This window comes from Epinephelus lanceolatus, chromosome 22, assembly GCF_041903045.1.
Source record: "Epinephelus lanceolatus isolate andai-2023 chromosome 22, ASM4190304v1, whole genome shotgun sequence".
NCBI lineage: Eukaryota > Metazoa > Chordata > Actinopteri > Perciformes > Serranidae > Epinephelus > Epinephelus lanceolatus.
The window spans coordinates 19,361,598-19,381,828 of NC_135755.1; the positions used below are offsets into that span (position 1 = coordinate 19,361,598).

Below are 20,231 nucleotides of genomic sequence, written 5' to 3' on the forward strand. Positions count from 1 at the left end.
TTTTATATATTTCACCCCAAAAGTTGCATGTTTCTTGACCCCAACTTGATTTTGTACAACATATGCATGAGCTAAGGGAGTCTTGTACAATGAGGTGCTTTTTGTAATTTAGAATCAGGTGGTTGTTTCTAAAATAATTGTGATAAACATAAACAAATGTTTTATCTGTGCAGGTTAACGTAACAGTCCTTGAAGGGTACCTGCAATGCTTTTCCTTATTTTCTGTCATATGTTACAATGTTGGATGGTCATATTTAAAGTGGCCAAAGTTTTAAATAATGAGGTAAGCTGTCAACACTCGATAGATTTCTTTATATAGTCATCTGCACCAGGCACGCTACTGCTAGCGTTTATATTACATGAGCTACATTGCTACATGTAGCTTCATGCTAACGTAAGGAAAACATGTAATCTTGGTTGCAGATTTTGTTAATTTCTCCCCCATTCTGGATTATATTCCTGCTGGAGCATGTCAGGTTGTGTAGTTTTTGGGTTTAAAAGCTTTAATTGGTGATTGTTCAGGGTAGAAAGTGTTACCACACTCACGGTCATTCCCCAGCTTTAACTGCTACATGTAGCTACATGCTAACATCAGGGAAACATGCAATCGTGGTTGCCGGCGTTGTTTATATCCACAATTTCAGATCATATTCCTATTGGAACATGTCCGGTTGTAAATATTTTGGTTAAGAAGCTTTTATTGGTGATTTTTCAGGGTAGAAAGTGCCACGATACTCACGGTCATCAGGGAAACATGTAATTGTGGTTGCTGACGTTATTTATATCCACAATTTCAGGTCATATTCCTGTTGGTTGAGAAGCTTTTATTGGTGATTTTTCAGGGAAGAAAGTGCCACCATACTCACAATCATTCCCCAGCTTCAACTGCTACATGTAGCTACATGCTAACGTCAGGGAAACGTTATCTTGGTCCTGCTGTTATTTATAGCCACAATTTTGGGTCACATTCCTGCTGGAACATGTCTAGTTGTAAAGATTTTGGTTCAGAAGCTTTTATTGGTGATATTTCAGGGTAGAAAGTCCCGCTATACTCACGGTAATTCCCCAGCTTCAACTGCTACATGTAGCTACATGCTAATGTCAGGGAAATGTTATCTTGGTTGCCAATGTTGTTTATATCCACAATTTTGGGTCATATTCCTGTTGGAACATGTCCAGTTGTAAAGATTTTGGTTGAGAAGTTTTTATTGAGTTTAAGGTCGTGCACACAGCCCATTTGTCTTAAGTCAGACTTTCAAGCATTTATCCAGATGTGAACCCCAGCTGTGACAAATGCTCAAGAGGTGAGTTTTCTCTTATCTATACGTATTGGACGTGTCCAAGCCTTGAAAAATACTGGAACGGCATTTTCCAAACCTCATCATTAATCCTCAACTCTGACCTGCAACCCCACCCTCTGGTCGCCCTCTTTGGCACCACTGGAGAGGATGATGTATGTCTGACTCTGATCCAACAGCGTACACTGTCTTTCGCCTCTCTGCTGGCCAGATGAGCAGTTGTAATCAGATTGGGGGATGTTGCCCCGCCCACCCATGCTGCGTGACTGAGTGACATTAATCTTGAAAAGCCATGCTACGCAATTTGTACCTCAGATGAAAAATTCCAAAAGGTGTGGGGACTCTTTCTGAAATACTTTTGAAGATTTTGTGTTTGTTTCTTGTTGTTGTTGCTTTCTGTCAGTGTATACTCTGATAAAGTACCCCATTATTCTGACCCTGCCTTTTACATAGGCATCTCTCCCCCTCTCTTTTAACATTAAGCCTGACTTTCAGCCTATCTATCATTTTTTGTACTATTCAGGAGACGGAGAACCGTCCTATTGACGACATTCCAGCTGTTATTTGGGGTTGGTGGGAATGGGGAGGATTGTGATTGGATTTCATGCCTTGTTCCTCGTCATATATATGTTTTAAGTTTGATACCTGTTGTGAATTTGCAATGAGTAAACCTATTAAAATTTAATATAAAAATATTGTCAATAAAAAAAGAAGGTTTTATTGGTGATTTTTTATGGTAAAAGTGCTGCTACACTCTGTTACAGTTCCACCTTGGTAGCAATGAAAGTACAGAGATGCCACAATACAGAAGACCCGGAAATGCTGACCAATTAGAGCAGACTGGGCTTAAAGGGACAGGCACAAAAACAGAGATTCAGACAGAGGGTGAAAGTATAAAACTACAGGTCCCACACTAATTGAGCAGCTAGTTTGTAAAAAAGACCACGGAAGTAAATTAAATGCAATTCTTTATTACAGACTGGGCGGCACTGTGGTTCAGGGGTTAACATTGTCACCTCACAGCATCAAGGTTCCTGGTTCAGACCCAGGGTGGGGGGTTGTCAGCGTGGGTTTTCTCAGGGTACTCCAGCTTCCTCCCACAGTCCAAAAACATGTAAATTAGATTAACTGGTGACTCTAAATTGTCCATAGGTGTGAATGTGAGCATGAATGGTTGCCCATCTCTATGTGTCAGCCCTGTGATAGTCTAGTGAACACTATAACAGGATAAGCGGTTTCAGAAAATGAATGAATTAATGTTACTCACTATTAGTTTTATGCACAACAGCAGGCTACTGTGGAGTTTGTTACCTTGCTGAGGAGCTGGAGATGTGCAGCCTGCAGTTCTTGATCTAACAGCTCACTGATGCTGCTCCTTCTGGTTCCATTACTCCCCTGCAAGACATTAAAAATTATACGCTGTTAAATAAAAAGCAGTGAATGAACGTTTTGCATTTTGATGAAGAATTGCGGCCCATGCTAATTCAGCAACAAACACATTGTGTGGCTGGTTCACGGTGAAGGCCAACCTGGTTTCGGCAATTTAACTCTTTTTCTAAGAAGCAGTGGCAGTGGGACGTTCACACAGCAGGAACTAAATGTAGCTCTGACACGGTGTAAAGACAGTGAACAGTAAACAGTGGGACTCGGAGAAGGATTACATGCACACATGGTTTTCCTGAATCCCTTGTGCCTGTCAAAGCAATGTTCATCCAGAGCAGGAGTGGCAGACTCCACCACTGCCAATAAAAACTATGTGAATGAATGGCAGAAAAAACGCTGACAATATTATCAAAATGGGGTCTGATTTCATGAAAATCTTGTGGATTATAACTTTAAATTGTGACATGTAAAAGATTTTTGTGCAATTTTCTTAAAAGATATCAATCAAAAGACAATCTTTGTTGCATTTTCATTTTTCTTTTGCCTTAAACTCTGTCTGACTCCCAGTTTCTCCCCTCTTCCTCTTTCTTTTGCCGATTTCTGTCTCTCTGTCTTTCTGACACACTTGAACACACACACACACACATATAGATATATACATACACACACTCAGAGCAGACTGCTGGGCTGTTGTAAGCCTATGGGGAGACTTGTCAGCTCTCATTGGCTTTTGGAGCACACCCCTTCCCTTTCCTTCTCCTTGTCCCTGTGTGCTGCAGCACGCCTGTCACTGCCCACACACTCAATTCACTTTGTGTGTGTGTGTGTGTGTGTGTGTGTGTGTGTGCGCGCGCACTGGGCATATTCAGCTTTCCATCTGTGCTTGAATGTGAGTGGGCATGGGCAGCATTAAGTGCGTGTATTTTTTGGTGATGTCTGTCATGGAAGTGTGTTTTGGGTTGCTTGTTTGTATGTACAGTACAGGCCAAAAGTTTGGACACACCTTCTCATTCAGTGCGTTTTCTTTATTTTCATGACTATTTACATTGTAGATTCTCACTGAAGGCATCAAAACTATGAATGAACACATGTGGAGTTATGTACTTAACAAAAAAAGGTGAAATAACTGAAAACATGTTTTATATTCTAGTTTCTTCAAAATAGCCACCCTTTGCTCTGATTACTGCTTTGCACACTCTTGGCATTCTCTCCATGAGCTTCAAGAGGTAGTCACCTGAAATGGTTTCCACTTCACAGGTGTGCCTTATCAGGGTTAATTAGTGGAATTTCTTGCTTTATCAATGGGGTTGGGACCATCAGTTGTGTTGTGCAGAAGTCAGGTTAATACACAGCCGACAGCCCTATTGGACAACTGTTAAAATTCATATTATGGCAAGAACCAATCAGCTAACTAAAGAAAAACCAGTGGCCATCATTACTTTAAGAAATGAAGGTCAGTCAGTCCGGAAAATTGCAAAAACTTTAAATGTGTCCCCAAGTGGAGTCGCAAAAACCATCAAGCGCTACAATGAAACTGGCACACATGAGGACCGACCCAGGAAAGGAAGACCAAAAGTCTAAGAGTTAACAGCAGCTCAGATCAGAGACCAGATGAATGCCACACAGAGTTCTAGCAGCAGACCCATCTCTAGAACAACTGTTAAGAGGAGACTGCGCGAATTAGGCCTTCATGGTCAAATAGCTGCTAGGAAACCACTGCTAAGGAGAGGCAACAAGCAGAAGAGATTTGTTTGGGCCAAGAAACACAAGGAATGGACATTAGACCAGTGGAAATCTGTGCTTTGGTCTGATGAGTCCAAATTTGAGATCTTTGGTTCCAACTGCCGTGTCTTTGTGAGACGCAGAAAAGGTGAACGGATGGATTCCACATGCCTGGTTCCCACTGTGAAGCATGGAGGAGGAGGTGTGATGGTGTGGGGGTGTTTTGCTGGTGACACTGTTGGGGATTTATTCAAAATTGAAGGCACACTGAACCAGCATGGCTACCACAGCATCCTGCAGCGACATGCCATCCCATCCGGTTTGCGTTTAGTTGGACGATCATTTATTTTTCAACAGGACAATGACCCCAAACACACCTCCAGGCTGTGTAAGGGCTATTTGACCAAGAAGGAGAGTGATGGAGTGCTGCGGCAGATGACCTGGCCTCCACAGTCACCGGACCTGAACCCAATCGAGATGGTTTGGGGTGAGCTGGACCGCAGAGTGAAGGCAAAGGGGCCAACAAGTGCTAAACACCTCTGGGAACTCCTTCAAGACTGTTGGAAAACCATTTCAGGTGACTACCTCTTGAAGCTCATGGAGAGAATGCCAAGAGTGTGCAAAGCAGTAATCAGAGCAAAGGGTGGCTATTTTGAAGAAACTAGAATATAAAACATGTTTTGAGTTATTTCACCTTTTTTTGTTAAGTACATAACTCCACATGTGTTCATTCATAGTTTTGATGCCTTCAGTGAGAATCTACAATGTAAATAGTCATGAAAATAAAGAAAACGCATTGAATGAGAAGGTGTGTCCAAACTTTTGGCCTGTACTGTATGTGATGCATGTCAGTGCGGTAACATGTGTATGAGTGAATAAATGATTCACAAGTGTATATTTGTGTGTTTGTGTGCTTTTTACAGCTCTAAAACACCCTGCATTCTTCCTCTTCCTGCCTTCGTCTCCCTAGTTGACCAAAGCAAATTTCCATAGACATGCCTTCAAACCATGTACTCCGCTCAGTGTTAGTGAAACATGTCGGGTACTGCACCACTTAAGCCCCTGGGAGACGAAAAAGTAAGGATGTGAAAACAGATATGATTTGGGACACAGACTCATACTTGAAATAAAAAAAAAAGCCACAGAGGAAGCAGATGTGATTTACTCGAGCAAATAAAGAATACTATCCTACAGGGATTCTGTATAACACAACACACTGCCTGGCAGCCATATTGGAGCTTCTCTGATTTTGGTCAACAGCTGCCGTGAATAGCCGACTGTGTTCAGCCTAATAAACATACAATGCAGGCATCACACCAGAACAGATAAGGTGGTTTACAGCGCTGCTTTTGATTTGGACAATGAGGCTAATTAGTTGTAATTATTGTATTATCATTTATTGTATTGTTCACCCATCCATCCATTTTCATCCCGTTATCCGGGGCTCAGTTGCAGGGGGCAGCAGGCCAAGCAAAGCACCCCAGTCGTCCCTCTCCCCAGCAACACTTTCCAGCTCCCCCTGAGGGATCCCAAGGCGTTCCCAGGCCAGATGAGATATGTAATCCCTCCAGCGTGTTCTGGGTCTGCCCCGGGGCCTCCTACCAGTGCGACACACCAGAATTGCATCTCAGCTTTTCGCAGATGTTGTGGCTCTGTTGGCATCATCACATCATGACATTCAGTAGGCACTGGGGCGGTCTGCAGCTGAGTGTGAAGCGGCTGAGATGAGAGTCAGCATCTCCAAATCTGAGGCCAGGGTTCTCTGCCAGAAAACGGTGGATTGCCTCCTCTGGGTTGGCCTCAAGCGAGGGATTTTAACTGTCTCAGGGTCTTGTTCACCAGTGAGGGTAGAATGGAGCACGAGATGAATCGGCAGTTTGGTGCAGCATCTGCAGTGATGCGGGTGCTGCGCCGTGCTGAAAAAGGAGCAGAGCCGGAAGGCAAAGCTTTCGATTTACAGGTCCACATACGTCCCAACCCTCACCTATGGTCATGAGATCTGGGTAGTGACCGAAAGAATGAGGTTGTGGATACAAGCGGCTGAAATGAGTTTCATCTGAAGGGTGGTTTGGCTCAGCCTTAGAGATAGGGTAAGAAACTCGGATATCCGCAGAGAGCTCGCAGTCGAGACACTGCTCCTTCGCGTCGAAAGGGGTCAGTTGAGGTGGTTCAGGCATCTGATCAGGATGCCTCCTGGGCGCCTCCCATTACTTTATTGTACACTGCCTGGCCAAAAAAAAAGTCGCCACCTGGATTTAACTAAGCAAATAGGTACGAGCCTCCTATTGGATAATTACTGCATGGGCGATTATCTTTCAGCTGGCAACAAGTTATTTAACCCCAACTGGTGCAATGAGTTGCTTCTCATTTCCTAAACAACCATGTCGAAAGACACATCCTGTGGTCGTGGAAAAGATGTTAGTCTGTTTGAGAAGGGTCAAATCATTGGCATGCATCAAGCAGAGAAAACATCTAAGGAGATTGCAGAAACTACTAAAATTGGGTTAAGAACTGTCCAACGCATTATTAAAAACTGGAAGGATAGTGGGGACCCATCGTCTTCGAGGAAGAAATGTGGCCGGAAAAAAATCCTCAATGATCGTGATTGGCGATCACTTAAACGTTTGGTGAGATCAAATCGAAGAAAAACAACAGTAGAACTCAGGGCTATGTTTAATAGTGAAAGTAAGAGCATTTCCACACGCACAATGCGAAGGGAACTCAAGGGATTGGGACTGAACAGCTGTGTAGCCTTAAGAAAACCACTAATCAGTGAGGCTAACCGGAAAAAAAGGCTTCAATTTGCTAGGGAGCATAAAGATTGGACTCTGGAGCAATGGAAGAAGGTCATGTGGTCTGATGAGTCCAGATTTACCCTGTTCCAGAGTGATGGGCGCATCAGGGTAAGAAGAGAGGCAGATGAAGTGATGCACCCATCATGCCTAGTGCCTACTGTACAAGCCTGTGGGGGCAGTGTTATGATCTGGGGTTGCTGCAGTTGGTCAGGTCTAGGTTCAGCAACAGTATGTGCTCAAAGAATGAGGTCAGCTGACTACCTGAATATACTGAATGACCAGGTTATTCCATCAATGGATTTTTTCTTCCCTGATGGCACGGGCATATTCCAAGATGACAATGCCAGGATTCATCGGGCTCAAATTGTGAAAGACTGGTTCAGGGAGCATGAGACATCATTTTCACACATGGATTGGCCACCACAGAGTCCAGACCTTAACCCCATTGAGAATCTTTGGGATGTGCTGGAGAAGGCTTTGCGCAGCAGTCAGACTCTACCATCATCAATGCAAGATCTTGGTGAAAAATTAATGCAACACTGGATGGAAATAAATCTTGTGACATTGCAGAAGCTTATCGAAACAATGCCACAGCGAATGTGTGCTGTAATCAAAGCTAAAGGCGGTCCAACGAAATATTAGAGTGTATGACCTTTTTTTTTGGTGGTGACTTTTTTTTTGGGCAGGCAGTGTATATTGCCAATTACTAGGCAACAAGTGTGTCTGCTCACTTACTTTAGTTCTGTCCGTTTAGTTTTTTTAATGTGTAAATGTTCACATACCTCCTAAAGAGGTCATAGTGGAATAAATAAAAGTCAGTAGCGGCTACAACTAGCTAATATTAGGTCTGTGTATCATTCAAGAAATTATGATACCAGTATTAATACCAGTACCATTAAAGTGATACCAGTACCAAAAATGACTTGATTTGAAACCTTGAGTAGAAGGCCACTAAACTTCACAATCATACAGAGCTGCAATTATTAGTTGATCAACGGAAAAAAAATTGCCAATTATTTTTGCTAGTCGATTAATCACGTAGGTAATTTTTCATGCAAAAATGGCAGAAAATGCTGTTTTCAGCCTCTAAAACAGAGATTTTCTGCTTTTCTCTGTTTTATATCACATTTAACTGAATATCTTTTGGGCTGACATAACAAGACCTTTACAGTCATCACTTTGGACTTTGAGAACTAGAAATTGACATTTTTCACTATTTTCTAACATTCTATAGACCAAATGATTCATCCGTTAATCAAGAAAGTATTAAGCAGATTAATCAGTAATGAAAATAAGTGTTAGTTGCCGGCATGTTGTACTGCCATACTTCTGAAGGTTTTGGTGGCCCTTCGGCATGCTGACTTGCCAACCCCATCAAATACACTGCCCTTGACTTCACCACACCAAAGACAGTATGGGTTTTTATCTAAATCTGGGTTTAAAAAGAATTGAATACAGGTATCATTTGGAGAAGTTTCAAGGTTATTTCAGTCAATACCTTACTGTTACCCAGCCCTAGCTAACATACAAACACTAGCATGTATACTATATTTTAGAAGGTAATGCACAAATGACAGTAGATAAATGTGATTGATCTTCTTACATTCATACAATGTCTGAGAGACTACCTAGCCTAAAATTTTCACATGTATGCTAAAGAGAGTTCGTCGAGAATTGGAGAAGATTTAAGTATGCGTTGAGAAACATGCAGTGCTTCTAGTTCAAACTTAACAACTTCTTGAGCTCTCCGCAAATGATCAGTGTCAGAAGTGTTTAATACACAACCAATGAGATGAGTCATGCATGATGTACCCTAAAAGTGACCTGTAATGGAGGGAAAAAGGTTTCATGCGCCCAAACTCTTTGTGATAATCGGGTTCTTCCCTTTACTGAAATATATAATTGAGAAACTGCATTTTTGTACTTAGTGAGGGTCTTTGTCATGTATTTATAATTCCCCAACACTTTTCTGCTACCAGGTGCAAGTTAGGGAAATTGAACTATGCCACATGGAGCCCCACATTCATCATGTTTCCAGAGCCTAGCAATGACAAAGACAGCAGTAGCCAGAAATACAAGAACGAAATGTGACCAGACTAAACAAAGAGCACAGAAACAGTTGTGCTTGTGTGCTCATTAACCTCGACTTGACTTTCACACAGTTGCTAACATGCTATAACTGAACTCCTCTGAGAAGGCATTTCCAGGCTGCACGTGGCTTCAGTTACAGTGTCTGGAGATTTCAGGCAGACATCAGTCATTTCAACACCATTTACATTCTGAGCATCTGGAGCACCATCTCTCCCTCTGGGTCAACTTGATTTCCTCTGAAAAGTTGCAGTAGGTTGAAGGATTCAGTACAGATTCTTGTCTTTTATGCAGTTTTCGTTATCATTTATTTGATAATAATTTATAATATGGTGCACAAAAATCTGGGTAGTTGCCAAAGAACTCAAAAAAATGATGAGTTACTAGGGAACTGACGGGGCATACTATATTAAAGGTACTGTATGCAACATTTAGAAACAACTATTTGCTATGTAAAGATATAGTGGAGTAATGGCGTCCTGAGCAGAGGCAGTAATTTCTTGGTGTATGTTCAACACATTCTCACTCCAACCTCATCACATATCGACGTTTGGTCATGGACCATTCACAACCAGATACAATGTGAAAGGTACCCTGGGTAACGTTCTGGAACGCCGTGTCAAGTTGCACCTGTTACATGTATTGTCTTCTTTGACAATACACTTCCATTTTCACAGGAAATTAGTTGTTTTGTCGTCTCTCTCAAAATAAACGCACTACATTAGTACAACAACGCAAATTGCCGTTTATTTTTTCCTTTAACAACTGACGCTCACGATTGAGTTTAGGCAACAAAAACATGTGGATGGGTTTCGGAAAAAAGAACACGGTTTGGCTTTAGAATCTTTCGGGATGCAAAAACTGCTCTACTGGGTGAAAATCGGTGTTTGTTCGACACACCCACCCTACTTGGACTTTCATCACCTTAACTTTCGTTCCTTACTCACCGCATTTACCCTCTGACGCTGCTGGCTGTCGTTAAACTATAACAGCGTCCAGCCATATATCATGCCGATGTTGAAGGATGACTTTCTTCGTCAGTGTCTGATGCTGCAAGTCACTGCCAAAGCACTTGATTTTGACAACTTTGGAGAAAGACTGGGTTGGTATGTTGTAATCTGAGCAGTCCAGCGGCATGTGCATGTTAGTGCATGGCGGTCCCTGTGTGTTTCCCACTGTCTAGCAAATCGCCGCCGCTCTGCACCATGCTCACATGGCAGTTACCACTGACAACGCCATCTGAGAGTCGTCCAATCTCTCTTTCCACATTAATTCCATTAAATATGCACCTCTGTTACATCATACACAAACCACATAGCTATCAGCTGTGCGCTCAAGATTTTTTTTTTTTTTCCGTTTGTTTTAAAACAATAAACAGAGACCAAAAATTACAAACAATTTAGCCAACAGCAAGTACCCTAGCTCATTATTAGTGATGGTCGTTTACCTTACCAGAAACTTTTAGCTTCCCTTCAATCTCCCTCCAGCCAGCTGCCACCTTTTTTAGGTTTTTGTAGTGAAATAAAAAGATATCATAAAGATATTTTTTAATTTCAACTTCATGAATCAGCAATTCCTCGTCCATTGCAACACTTTCAAAGAGGGTTTTCTAGAGAGACTAACTCCTATCTCCTCTCGTCACCCCCCAAAAAAAAAAAAGAACTTTCAAGTAAACAAACACAGCGTGTGCTGCCCTTCCCCCGCTCCCACCTGTACTGATATTTGATAGCTCCATTAGTCCATTTATCAATAAAATATTATATTAATCATGTTGTGATATTGCTTATTATTAATACAATCCAATGACTTGGACTTACAGCTGTGACACCATCAGCACAGGTTGCTGATGTAGGCTTCTTTTTAATTTGCCAGAACTTTTGAATCAAACCAGTTTAATCTGGTACACAGGACTGGACCAGAAAACTGTAAATCAAGACAACCCTAGTCACCACTGTTGTCGTTGTTAGCACAGTTCGCTCTGTAAGCCGCATGCTAAGACACCTCCATGTCAAGAGCTGTGCGCAGACACTCTTGGCTCAGACTCTGAATCAAAGACAAAATCTGAATGTCACACACAGCTCCTTTAATCAATCATCAGGTAACCATTAACCCACTGAAACCTGACGTCACATTACTTTTATAGTGCTGCTTTCAGACGCCTTTCACAAATATATAAACCTTTGAACTCCGATCCGAGCAAATTGGTGCTATTTCTTTCAAAAGCATGGGGGAAAAAGGCAATGAGCAACTTGGCCAGAAATGTCCCACAAATTTTAAATGAATAGATTTAGAAAAATTTTTTTTTTAAAAAATAGGGAAAAACTATATTTATAGTCATTGTTATTATTACATATTTAAAATTATGGTAAAGATAAAAATAATAATAAAAATAAAGAAAATAGATAAATAAAATAAAAAATTAATAAATAAAAGAAAATAATAAAATAAAAATATATTTAAAGAAAATAATAATAAAAAATTATGTTAAAGAATTGTTAGAATTTTTAAGCACTTTTTGTCCAAGTCATTTCCTTGTTTGTTTGTTTCTTTTTTTATAATAAATTACTTCTTATTTTATTTTTTACTCATTTCTTGCAATATTTTGGGTCACTTCTTCTGTCGTTGCCTTCTTCCTGCATTTTTCAAAGAAATAAAGCCAACTTGCTCAGGTTTCAAAGGGTTAATATCTGTGAATAAAATCGATTAAACAACCTTTTTTTTCTTGAGTTCACAGTTACCAATTATTACCCAATGACTGATTGACCACTAACTGTTACTTCCTCTTAACCTCTGCTTGTTTTGCCTGAACAACTCTGACAAACCCCAACAAACCTTGGGAGGAAAAGAAAAGATCAAGGAAAGCATTTTGGACGATTCAGCTATGGATGGATTACTGAACAGGCCTACTGGGCACAGGTCCAGGGGTCTGAAGTGTCAGTGAGGGCCCTGGCCTTCACTTGCAAAATGCCAAATGTCAAATTTAAACTTAGTGGCCAGATGAAGACATAAAAAGTGACATAAAAAGACCCCAAAAAGATGCAAAATAACTGTAAAGAGACACAGAATACATACAACAATGGGCAAAGCAACCACAAAGAGACACAAAGTCACGACGATGCACCACAAAACAACTTCAGGTCAGATATCGTCAGGTCATTGAACTATTCCTTTTTACTTTTTTCAGTTTCAGTGAGACATATTTGATTCCTCAATCACTGCATTAGACATTTGTCCATTTTCATTTCTTGTCTGAGCTTTTCTGATCTCTTGGAGCTCTCCCTTACTGTCGACTTACTTAACAAGCATTTTGAGCATTCCCACTCAATCCCTGTGTAATTAGCTCCAGCTCCAGTAAATCACAAGTTGATGTCGTGCTGATTACGAGCCCAGATTTAATGAAAATATGTAAATTAAGTGTGTAATACTGTCACTGTAATTGAAACAAATCTACATTATGAAGAGAACGAATTGGCACAATTACAGTGACAACATTGACACTGTGAGGCTTTTTCCTTGCTTGATTTTTAAAACAAATCCCCCACAAGATCACATCAACTGTAATCTATTGTATTCTTTCATTATTTCCCAAGATTAAAATCCTTCAGCTGAGCGTCGCGTCTTTTTAATCAGCAGCATCTTTAAGTCAGTGAGTCATTCATGAGGCAACTTTTATAAAATCAGGTTTGTCGGGATGAGATTTTAAGGTTTGAGTTTGCAGCTTGTTGGAAAATGTATCCTTTCCTTCTTTATCCAATCCATTTTCCTCTGTGTGATGCAAACAGGAGAAAGCAGTTGTGACCGCTGCAGCCCTCCCTCAGATGGGATCAGAGTAACGAAGGGCAGCAAAGGGGAGAAGCAGAGGGAGCAAAGGGCTGAGGAAAGGCAGGAGGAGAGAAGGCTTAAACTATTCTAACAGCAGGGTTTAACCAGAAAGACTTTGATCCCTCACTTCAGATGCAAACCTGAGTTGTATGGCAAGAAATCTGTCTGCAAATCATTTAAATTCAAGTTCAGGCATCTGGTGTCGCCCAGAGGGAGAGAAATTACACGTGAGAGAGGGGAGAGTGATGTAAAAAAAAAAAAAAAAAAGCACATTTGTCACTAAGTAGTTTAGAGAGCACATAAAACAACAGAGTAGAATTCTGTTGTGAATATCAACAGAGCTGGTGTGTTTGTGTGGGCTGGGAAATAGTAGGAGAAGAGGCGAAAAAGAGCAGAGGACAAGAGGAGAGGAGGGAAATAGACAAGAGAGCAGGAGAGAGGAGAGACATCTCCACCAAATGAGAAAACATGTTCACACGCATCTTTGCTTTTTGGATTCATTCATCATTTCCGTCCTCTCTCTTCCTATGTTTATTCAAGAAATTCATCTTCTTTACCAGCAGCACTGGGGTCTCACAGCATGGAGGTCAGGACAGGCCTCTCTGTGTGGAGCTAACATGTTCTCCACAAGCATAAATGGATTTTCCTGCAGGTCATTGACATGCAGGTTAGATTTGCTGATGATTTTAGGCATGTAGACATGGTCAAGACGTCCTGCTGAAGTTCAAACTGAGCATCAGAATGGGGAAGAAAGGTGATTTAAGTGACTTTGAACGTGGCATGGTTGTTCCAGAAACTGCTGATCTACTGGGATTTCACACACAACCATCTCTAGGGTTTACAGAGGATGGTCCCAAAAAGAGAAAATATCCAGTGAGCAGCAGTTCTCTGGGTGAAAATGCCTTGTTGATGCCAGAGGTCAGAGGAGAATGGCCAGACTGGTTCAAGATGATAGAAAGGCAACAGTAACGAACAATAACCACTGGTTACAATCAAGGTCTGCAGAAGACCATCTCTGAACCAACAACACATCCAACCTTGAAGCAGATGGGCTACAGCAGCAGAAGACCACACCAGGTGCCACTCCTGTCAGCTAACAACAGGAAACTGAGGCTACAGTTCACACAGGCTCACCAAAACTGGACAATAGAAGATTGGAAAAACGTTGCCTGGTCTGATGAGTCTGGATTTCTGCTGCCACATTCAGATGGTGGGGTCAGAATTTGGTGTGAACAACATGAAAGCATGGATCCATCCTGCCTTGTATCAACGGTTCAGGCTGGTGCTGGTGGTGTAATGGTGTGGGGGATATTTTCTTGGCACACTTTGGGCCCCTTAGTACCAACTGAGCATGGTTTAAACACCACAGCCTACCTGAGTATTGTTGCTGACCATGTCCATCCCTTTATGACCACAGTGTACCCATCTTCTGATGGCTACTTCCAGCAGGATAACGCACCATGTCACAAAGCTCAAATCATCTCAAACTGGTTTCTTGAACATGACAATGAGTTCACTGTACTCCAGTGGCCTCCACAGTCACCAGATCTCAGTCCAATAGAGCACCTTTGGGATGTGGTGGAACGGGAGATTCACATCATGGACGTGCAGCCGACAAATCTGCAGCAACTGTGTGATGCTATCATGTCAATATGGACCAAAATCTCTGAGGAATGTTTCCAGCACCTTGTTGAATCTATGACACCAAGAATTAAGGCAGTTCTGAAAGCAAAAGGTGTCCCACCTGGTACTAGCAAGGTGTACCTAATAAAGTGGCCTGTGAATGTATCATCAATGTATAATCATACTTACTAAATTTTTGTAGTCATTTATTACACAAGGGAAGTGAGTTGGACACTGTCCTGAATATTTGATTTTAAAGTACCACTGAGTGAGGCATGTTTCCACTAATGCTTGGTTTGGGTTGTGGTAGCTCCCAGTCAACAATGTGCGCAACACTACTGACATACAGAAGATATGCTAAGCAATCTGCTCCCTGGAAAAACACAGCCAAACACACACACACCCTTTCCCTGTGTGGGTGTGCCCTCTCCGGTGTTCAACCTGTGTGTGCTGACACCTCCAGTGTCAGTTACCTAAATGTGGAGACAGCGTGAGGTAGCATGGTGCAGCCTCCTTTGCCCTCTCATTACAAACACACATGTCAATTCCTTTTAGCCTTTGGAAATCATGTTTGGTTCGCTAACATGCCAAACACCCATCCTCCCACACACACGCACACACACACACACACACACACACACGCACACATGCTGACTATGGCTGACAAACTGTAGTTGTGTTTCCATTTTAGTGTCAAGTGAATTTTATGCAAATTTAATGACATGCAAAAAATAAAGTGATTATTTTGATCAGGTGGGTTGAAGTGTATAAATACGCTTCCTGAATGGCAGGGAAAAGAACTAACTTGGCAATCTTGCTGGCACAAAAAAATAACCACATGCATAGGAAAAAAAAAATAAACGTCCTGAATACTCAGTGCCTGGGTTAAAACTCACTTCAAGTTTGTCAGATGTCCGCATTATATAACTGTTGTTTCGACAGCATTTAAATGACTAAATTATGACAAGTTAAATGCTGTAGAAACATCAGTTACATAACCCGGGCTTCGAAATGACTTTAATAGTTATATGAAAGCTAGATTGCCAATTTAGTGCAGCGTTATCCTACAGCTCTGCATGCAGATAGCAAACAAGTAAACTGGCAGCTCTGAAGGTAAAGAGTAATCTAAGAGTGCTCTAAAAAGATATGCAGGAAGTTATCAGAAACCGAATATGAAATATGAAGAGCACCAGGGACTACTCTTCCTATCTCTGAAGACACTAGAATGTTCAGCAAGAGACTGTATAACCCTACATGTCCTCACAATGAAAGGCTTTGGTCTCTGCTCCTGCTCTCGTCATGTAGCAGATCACACATGAACAGCAGCATTGTACGGAAATGTCAGCCTGACCTTGTGCTTTTCCGCTGTCAATATTTTGCTGAAAGTTTCTCCTTTTCATCCACTGATAATATCACAACATAGAGTGCGTGTCTTTTCATATGTCACTGAGTTATAAACTTTGTGAAACTTTAATTTCATACCTAGTGTGCAGTCAGCTCCACTAAAACTCCTTAAAAGGTAACTAGCTGAGCAGAGGAGCCGTAACTGCCATCTTAGCTTTTGAAAACCATGTAATTTGGTGTGGTTGTGCTACCTTTAAAGGGGCAGGTCACCTGAAAAATACTTACACCATGGTCTGGGTGACTACTCGATTCTGATTTGCTGCAGGGTGTCTGTTAGAAACTGGTGACGGACACCTGCTAAGTAGTTCTGGTAACTGTCTGTTCACGGTTCTAAATTAATGCCACTGACACTGACATGGCTGGATCAAATTATATTTACTTTTCGTCAACCGTACTCAGTGTTATTGACTTTCAATCTCATTAGCATAACGTTAGCTTTCTGGCTAATAGCTGGGCCAAAGGGTTCTATGAGCTGAGAGGACTAGAAATATCCCCCGTTTCTAAGTTCTATCTAAGGTTCGTCCTATTTACTGGACATGTGAATAACGTTTCCAGTAGTTATTAGGTAAACCCTCAGGTGTTACCAAGGAAACCAGGTTATTGCTTGTTCAAAAGCATAATAGTATAAATGAATATTCTTATCTTTTATTTCTTTTGTAAGTGACTGTGGTATGAGCAGGATAATATCCTTCCAGGTGTCAATTAGTTTTTGATGACCGCCATAGCCATAGCATAGCAGAGCATTATCCCTTACATATCTTTCCGCTTACCTGTAGTGCTATTTATCAGTCTAGATTGCTTTGGTGTGAGTTGCTGAGTGTTGGAGATATCAGCCGTAGAGATGTCTGCCTTCCCTCCATTACAATGGAACTAGATGGCACTCGACCTGTGGTGCTCAGAGCTCCAAAAACTACATTTGAAAAACTATAAAACTGCTCACAACAAGGTCTGTGGATTATCTTGAGTAACCAGGTCATGATTTCTATAAAGAGACACTGCTGTTGAGTTTTTCAAATGTATTTTTGGCACTATGAGCACCACAAGCTGAGTGCCATCTAGTTCCATTATATTGAAGAGAAGGCAGACATCTCCGTGGTCGATATTTCCAACACTTCGCAACTCACACCAAAACAATCTAGACTGATAAACAGCACTACAGGGAAGAGTGGAAAATGTTTATTTTGGATTATGGGGTGGACTGTCCCTTTAAGGTACATTTTTAATGTAAAAAAATGCAGAACTATGGATTTATAATCAAACTAAAATTTATTTTCTTAAAGAAAAACTTTGAGCAAAAAAAACATTCTGTTGTTAGATATCGCTTGCAGATAATCTAAAAGCAGTGGGCAGTTATCTGTATTTTTAGGAAGTATGTAGGTTCTAAGGTAATCATTTCTCTTTATAGATGAACAGACTGTGTTTGTGGCTCTGTTAAGTAGCTGTGTGTTATTCACTCACTCTACAGCAGGAAATGGCACTTTAAAATATAACCTCTGTGCTGGAAATTCACGGTACTTCAAAGTAAAGTGCGTTTTTTACAAACTCTACATGTTCCAGAGTCACTTGCAGTCCATTCAGAATGGACCCACGACCTACTTTTAGACCCCAGCCCACCAGTTGGAAACCACAGCTGTGAACCTTTTTACAAATTCCACAGTCACTGCTTTTTCGGCACGAGACGATTGGAAGATGTTGGATTTGGGTTTCTTAAAACTAAAAATCAACGCCATCTTTTGTCACTATTCAATATCAAATTGACTTTGGCATTCGACGTTCTCCTGACATTAAATTTTGGTCACCCGATGTCACAACCTTAATCCAACCAAATATCAGTGTCTGAAAATGTTGGTGGCCAGCTGGGTGAAGGTCGGAGAAGTCCAATTAAAGGTCATTTAATATTTTAAACATCCCAAAAACTTCATAATATCATGGGATCCAGATGGTTTCTGGATGCAGGACACCCCCCACCCCACCAACTTTCCAACCTTCAAGACGTTTGGCGTCGGCTGGTAGGAAAGCACAACACATTCTCAAGCATTCATGTGTGTCTGCGAACATCCCAGAGAGCCCATTCCCTCCATCCATTATCCCTGGTTCCCTCTGACTCCCACGCACCTCCTCTCGGCTATTATTACAGCTAAAAGTCAATACTCGCCCTTCATCCCCTTCATACAAACAGCCGGCTACCACATTATCACCTCCTCTGTCTTTCTCTAAATGTTTCCCTCCATTTCCTCCTCGCTTTATCTTTCTCGCTGTCTCCCTCACTTACTGTGCCCCCCCCCCCCCCATTCGTCCTTTATGACTTCAGGTGTCATGATTAGTGGCGCCATATGGCACACAGCACTGTAAATGTGATGCATGCGTCAAACCTACGAACGCACGCGATGCAGATGGATGACGCGCCATATGTTGGCTGACATGGCCTTTTCGGTGAGTTTGTGTGTCAGTGTGTGTTTCTCAACCTGTGTGTGTGTATGTGTGTGTGTGTGTGTGGTTTTATCGGATGCCCCTAAACGATTGTCCTGTTTCCTGTCAGTCCATCGCTAAAGTGAAAGTGTCAGCTCAAGAACACATCCTTGCCATTTAACACCCTTCTAGTGACACCTCGCCTCCAGAAATATCTCACCCACGGGGAAAGAGTGTGTGTGTGTACATATGTGTAATTGAAAATGAGGGAGAAAATAAGTCATTATCTTACAAAAAAAACCTCAATCTTCGAGATCTTATTCCGTCAACACACATGTAAATAACTGAATACTAACCACCAAATGAAGCTAAAGTTCAAGTCTCTGAGAGCGTTAAGCGAAGAGTCACGCATAGCTTTACTCTACCGAGGGATTTGACTCCCCTACATTTAGCCATTTAAGCTAAATGTCAATTTTACCATACTGCCCTTCATTACATGGAGCTTTGCCTCATTTCCCGTCTGCAAAAGTTTCCTCCCAGTGGGCCGAGGAAAGTTCTGGGCTTGACAAACTACCAGGCATCCTATGCTCCACAGACAAGATGTGAATTTGCTGCAGATGTTGATGTGGTTTTAAAAATTACTCATTATTCAGCTTGTGTGGAAGATGTGGAATTTGGTTTGAGAGAAATGTTATTTTTTCTTCCCCACAGTTTCCTCCGAAAAAGCATGGCTCCTGCTGTTCATATAGATTAAGTTTTAATGAGGCATGAGCATCAATGTTCTGTGTTTCACCCTGAGCAGATCTCAACCACACAGCAGTTGGGGAAAGTAAGCTGTAGATTTTCCTTCAAGTACTGTACTTAAGAGCAACTTTGAAGCACTTGAACTTGAATATTTTCATTTTCTTCTGCTTTCTACTTCTAGATTATTAGAGAGTGTGAACACATATCACATAACATCTTTTGAGTTTATTTTAGGAAATTGATAGCAAACAGTTGCCAATTTAAACATCCAGCAGATATATGCAGCAATATTATAATTCATTGTAGCTGTGTAGACCTGAAGGATGTAAGCTCAATATTCACTCTCTTTTAGCTCGGTTTTTGGTCTCTACCTTCTACTGATTGAAATATCTGGATTTTTAGCTGCTAAATGTTCCACTGTGTTCACCAGGAAAAGCTAGTGTCACACTTTCTGCACGGACAACACATTCTCACTCCAACCTTGTCACATATTAAAATTTGGTCATGGACTGTCCATGTCCAGATATGATGTGAAAGGTACCCTGAGTGTGTTGGCTGTTGATGGACATGTCAAGATGCCGTGTCAAGTTCTGCCTCTTACATGCATTGTCTTCTTTCAAAATACACTTCAGGAAATTACCATTTACATGTAGTCTCTTTCAAAATAACACAACAACAAATGTACTTGGTTGGGTTTAGGCAACAAAAGTATGTGTTTAGGTTTAGTAAAAAAGAACAGGGTTTGGCTTTATAATCTCAGGGGAAGCAAACACTGCTCTCTCGGTTGAAAGTCAGTGGTTGTTTGACCCATCCACCCCGGCTCCCACCCACCCTACTCTGACTTTCACTGCCTTAACTTTCATTTTTGTCAAACCACATTCCCCCCTGACACCGCCGAGCACCGTTAAACTATAATGGCGACCAGCTGTGCATCATGCCAGTG

At 41.4% G+C, this 20,231-nt stretch overlaps 1 protein-coding gene across 1 annotated transcript in view; it reads left to right on the top strand.

The window, feature by feature from the left end:
• The first annotated feature begins 6,255 nt into the window (after positions 1-6,255).
• Positions 6,256-20,231, top strand: part of LOC117246400 (uncharacterized) — a 176,697-nt gene continuing 162,721 nt past the window's right edge. The window contains exon 1 of the mRNA XM_078164114.1: positions 6,256-6,343. Coding sequence (XP_078020240.1) covers positions 6,256-6,343 — 88 coding nt within the window. The remainder of the gene's footprint in view (positions 6,344-20,231) is intronic.